Here is a 2,405-nt window from a genome sequence, read left to right on the forward strand (position 1 = left end):
TTTTTTTTTTTTTTTTTTTTTGTAATTTTGTGTATTTTTTATTCTAGGTTTTGTATCAGTTTTGCACTTTTTAGATCTCTGGATCAGCCTTGTATTTTTATTTGTCTCTTTAAAAGAAGTTGCTCTTTATTTCTCTTGTGATGAATGTTCCTGTCTCTGTCAGGTTGCTCTTCAGGTGGTAAACAGATGTGATGTTTCCTTGTGGCCCTGGACTCATTGGGTCTATGGTTTGGGCCTCCTCAGTAATCTGTGCTTGTGGATCTGACCTACATGTTATTTATGTAGCCTGCATTCGAGCTGGAGTAAGTTTCAGCAGCAAAGTAAACAAGTTGCTCCACTTTAGAGTCAGTTTGTGAGCAGTTCAGGTGTTTTCTTTAGTTCGGGTTTAACAGGTTCTGATGTGTGACCCACGTGGGCATCCTTACCTCCGTCAGAGTATGTTTCAGTCCCGTACCCGTCCTGCAGCCCGTTGCTCCAGGTCCCCTCGTACCGGGCCCCACTAGCCGTGCTCTCCAGCTGCCCGTAGCGGCCCTTGAAGCCCTGGGTCCATTCCCCCCGGTAATCCCAGCGGCCCTTGCTCTCCACTCCGATGCCGTGCCGCTTCCCCTGTGCCCAGGTGCCCTGGTAGCTGTTCCCGCTGGGCCACGTGTACACACCCAGAACCTCAAAGCCATAGCTCCAGGCGCCGGCGTACTCCCCCTGACCCTGGGGCCCAGTGCAGACCCCTCGACCGTGAGCCTTTCCCTGCTCCCACCCCCCGCAGTACGACCCCCCATCATCAAAGTCAAACCTGCCTCCAGTGGACATGCATGAAACAGGTTTAGGCAAAACCTCAGAAAGTCAGGAAAACCAATCTGGAGTGTGTTTCAGTCAGGAGGAGGTAGGAGGCCTCAGCTGAGCCAGGTAGCATGGAGGTGCAGGGCCTCGCCTTTCCCTCTCCTCTTGGTTTAGAAAAAAAAAATCAGCTCCTGTTTTCAAAAGCAGCAGGACGAAACCTGAAAATCATCTCTTGTCTGGGAAACCGCCTGAGCTTCAGCGATGGGTCTGGAGCGACAAACGCAGTCTCCGTGCACGCTGTTTCCCACRGGCAGGCGGGCTTCCAGAGGCTCTCCTCCTCCTCCTCCACTTCCTCCTCCACCTTCCCGCTCCTCGGCCGAGCTGCGGGATGCTTCCCACAAGCTGGGCCTAGGCTTCTCTGAGCCGTCCCGCAGGCCCAGAGAGCAGCAGCGCCTCGCTCGGATGTTAGAGCATCCTCACATCCCTGCCGCACCGAGCAGGAAACAGGACAGGGATGCTGCGGCGCTGCTACGCCACCAACAAAAATCAAAGCACACACACACAGGAGCTGAGAAACTGGACAGATTTCTACACAACGTATCCTGAAAACAAGCGATCCGTCTCAGAGAGTCTCATCCATCCTCACACACCTCTGCAAATATAACGAAGTGTGAAGATCTCCCCTTTCCTCTCCTGCTGGGCAGAGGAGGCGAGCTGCTCAGGCTGTGGATGCAGGAGCAGGGATTATTCCTTCGCTGCTGCTCCTCCTCATCGCTGTGCTYGCATCAGTTTGGATTGTTGTTGTAAAATCCCACCAAGTCATCTGCCCTCTCTGGTGTTTCGGCCTTTCAATCTCTCCCAATCTGCTCATTACAGGACTGTTCCACTCCAACCAATACCCCTCCCCCACAGTCACACACACTCAGCGAACACACACACGCACGCACACAACACTCCTTAAAGAGATAGAGACAGAGGGATGGTGCAAATAGCTGCATGTACAAAGCTCACTGCTCTTTCCCTTTGGGGATACAGGCTGCTTCTCCTAATTATCCAGCCTCATTTCACTCTCTGCCCCTCTTCCTCCTCCTCCTCCTCTTCCTCCTCCAGGGCTGAAATCTGGTCACTCAGCAAACTGTTTTTCTGATAAGTGGAGCTTTGTGTGCACATTGATCTCAACCACTGTCTCCTCAGCTAATTGTTGTCATCGTGTTTTTCTAGCTGTCACTTGACAGAACAAATAAATGTTTAGCCTCGTCACGAATTTCACAAGAAAACACGCCTGTTTCACTTAGCTTAGGCAGTAAATATCACCACTGACCCCAACTTACATCGCTGCATCTGCACAATCATTTGCACTGTTTTTTATCATCACTTTATTTATAAAGCACATTAAACAACAGTGTTGACCAAAGTGCTTCACAGACATGATACAATGAACGTAAACAAACTAAAAACAGATTAAAAAAAAACACAATTTCAACAAACAAGTCTCAGTCCAGTCAACATTTCTGCCGTTATTCCCTCACTGATGTAAATAAATTGTTGTGATTAGGCCTGTATGGGCTCAGATTTTAGTCGAATCGAATTTGTACTTGTAAAACTGACTTTGTATTTGTAGATTAAGA

The 2,405-nt window shown here is 49.4% G+C and overlaps 1 protein-coding gene across 1 annotated transcript in view; it reads right to left on the reverse strand.

Annotated features, from left to right (window-relative positions):
• Nucleotides 1–1,697, reverse strand: part of jph3a (junctophilin 3a) — an 18,547-nt gene extending 16,850 nt beyond the window's left edge. The window contains exon 1 of the mRNA XM_014001802.1: nt 426–1,697. Coding sequence (XP_013857256.1) covers nt 426–807 — 382 coding nt within the window. The 5' untranslated portion in view covers nt 808–1,697. The remainder of the gene's footprint in view (nt 1–425) is intronic.
• Nucleotides 1,698–2,405: the final 708 nt, after the last annotated feature.

Source organism: Austrofundulus limnaeus, unplaced genomic scaffold (assembly GCF_001266775.1).
Source record: "Austrofundulus limnaeus strain Quisiro unplaced genomic scaffold, Austrofundulus_limnaeus-1.0 Scaffold10, whole genome shotgun sequence".
NCBI lineage: Eukaryota > Metazoa > Chordata > Actinopteri > Cyprinodontiformes > Rivulidae > Austrofundulus > Austrofundulus limnaeus.